This window comes from Anopheles cruzii, unplaced genomic scaffold, assembly GCF_943734635.1.
Source record: "Anopheles cruzii unplaced genomic scaffold, idAnoCruzAS_RS32_06 scaffold03358_ctg1, whole genome shotgun sequence".
NCBI classification, from domain to species: domain Eukaryota; kingdom Metazoa; phylum Arthropoda; class Insecta; order Diptera; family Culicidae; genus Anopheles; species Anopheles cruzii.
The window spans coordinates 1-2,194 of record NW_026456943.1 but is presented as its reverse complement, the minus strand read 5'-3'; the positions used below and the strand labels follow the sequence as shown (position 1 = coordinate 2,194).

Genomic DNA, 2,194 nt, shown 5'->3' with positions numbered 1-2,194 from the left:
ATCTTTTATTACAAAAATGCGACACATTAACAAAAAAGAAAACACCAAATTTGACTTCCCTAATCACTCCCTAATCTTAAGCCCGGTCCACACGCTACGATATATCGCTACGATTCGTCTGTGGGGGTCAGACGAAGCGTAACTCCGAGCGTAAAAATGTCCACACGATCCGTAAAATATAAAACGTAAAAAAAATCAGGCGTGACATCGATCAGCTTGTGTCAAAACCTTTGTGCCTCAGCGGACTCTGTGAAACATAAAACGTAAAACCAAGCATTTGTAAACCGATTCACCGAACCGATTTCACGTCAAATTTTTTTTAACGTTTTATACTTTATACGTGTGGCTCCCCAGTAATACTTTTCTCCTGATTGAAGCCCAAATTACTCGCCGACCTTATTGATTACTCGCCAATTAATAGAACGATTTATTCATATATTTTTTTGTTTGCGGTGACCCTTAATGAATACCCAACGTTTTCTCCATAACTGCGTGGGGTTGACGCATGATCTCTTGATGCTCTTCCGTGTTGTAAATGTCCGAAAACTCGATCATTTCATCCCGTCCAGTCAGCACGTCCCGAGCCACGTTGGTGGACGGAAGGAACGGAAGATGACCGACTTTCGAGACCGCTTTCAGCTCCATCGTCAGTTTGAGTGGGGCCGCCAGCCCTTCGCGTTTACGAAGCATCTGCATGTTGAGGTTGTGAGAATGTTGGGCGTACTGAAAGAACATCACATATGAAAACCACATTCCTTCTGGTCGCTACAAGGAAGACAAGAAAGAAACACTTACATTTTGCTCCGATTGCTTAAGCGGATGTACGGATTGCAGCTGAGCGACACAACTTTCATCCCGCGGTGCCATATAACCCGTAAACTCGTTGAACGTGGTAGGCATTTTCGGCGCTACTTTTATTGAAGACTCCTGTATGGGGAATAAGGGAATCATTAATACCAAGCAGTGTTTGACTACGCCATTTAGATACTTACCATTTTACAATGATTTTAGCAAGGAAAATGTAAGCCGGAGAACGCTGCAATGAGTTGCTATTTTGATGTTTTGATTGAATGAAAACCACAACTCGGAAACAACTGACAAACGTCAAACTGCCAAGCTGTCAAAGTTTGGGTGCCCTTCAGCTAGCTCGCTTTCATTCATCGGTTGCTAAAATAAAAACGTTTCATTTCGATTTAGAATTAGTTTTTTATGTGTTTCTATATTAATGGCGGTTTGCACAAAGCTTCATTAATCGGAAGCAGTGTTAACCACAGTACGCAATCGATCAGTTCCCTTAGCCGGTCTCGATGGAGGTGATAATGAGATAACCGGTGATGGTAAACAAGCGCTTTAAGCATCAATCTTTCAGCTTCCAATGATCTTCTGACCGCGGCCTGAACCGAAAGTGTAAAGTGTTTTTGCTCTGCGAAGAGTTGTTATCACCACTGCATTGTTAAACCAACCAACAATATGTAAGTAATCCTTGCTAAGTCTCGAGATAATTGGGAAACTAAATCGACTCACGGTGGAATCGAAAACAAACCTCTAACGTACGAGTACAGTGATTTCATTTTACTACTCACCGGTAGTATTTTTAGTAGTACGATTGTTTTTTGTAGATTAAGATAAGGTCATCAGCTCAAGATTAGTTGTGTTTACAGCATCGTACGGCAGATTCGTTTGCAAAAAACGGGGTCAAAGTCACGATCCCTTCGTTTGAATGAAGAAGCGTAAAAACATTTCTTTCTCATTTTTTCAAAGCTCATGTTTTTACGATTTTTCAGGACAACTAGACTTACTTTGGAACAGCTAAACGCGCTTGCACCAGTGGAATTTCACAAGGCTTTTGAAAACGTGATAGAATGTTGGCCAGAGGCGGCTGTTTTCTGCTCTGCATTACTGCCGTTCAAGAGCTTTACCACGATGACGAACGCATTCGAAAACTACATCGAGCGTCTGCCGACGGAATCTAAGCTAAAGATCCTGCGACTTCATCCGGATCTTGCCGGCAAGCTGTTGGACACCAACCAGCTCACCAAGGAGTCCTCGAGCGAACAAAACGCGGCCGGTTTAGACAGTTTGTCGGTGGAAGAAAAGACAAAGCTGACGGAATATAATGAACGGTAATTAAAGTTAGTCAGTTAAATTTTGAAACTATTACCGTAATGTAATAATTTTTTTACAGCTACAAATC

The 2,194-nt window shown here is 41.9% G+C and overlaps 2 protein-coding genes across 2 annotated transcripts; one reads left to right on the top strand and one right to left on the bottom strand.

The window, feature by feature from the left end:
• Positions 1-405: 405 nt before the first annotated feature.
• Positions 406-1,078, bottom strand: LOC128276987 (proteasome maturation protein-like). The gene is made up of 3 exons (XM_053015441.1): positions 993-1,078; positions 796-927; positions 406-723 (listed from the first exon to the last, which is right to left on the bottom strand). Exons 1-3 carry the CDS (start codon positions 993-995, stop codon positions 460-462), a joined length of 399 nt encoding a protein of 132 aa, XP_052871401.1. The 5' UTR covers positions 996-1,078; the 3' UTR covers positions 406-459.
• Positions 1,079-1,674: 596 nt separating this feature from the next.
• LOC128276986 (2-oxo-4-hydroxy-4-carboxy-5-ureidoimidazoline decarboxylase-like) lies at positions 1,675-2,123 on the top strand (the record flags this gene model as incomplete). Its single annotated transcript, XM_053015440.1, has 1 exon — positions 1,675-2,123. A coding segment is annotated over exon 1 (359 nt), but the record flags the coding sequence as incomplete, so codon positions are not given.
• Between the last annotated feature and the right edge of the window lie 71 nt (positions 2,124-2,194).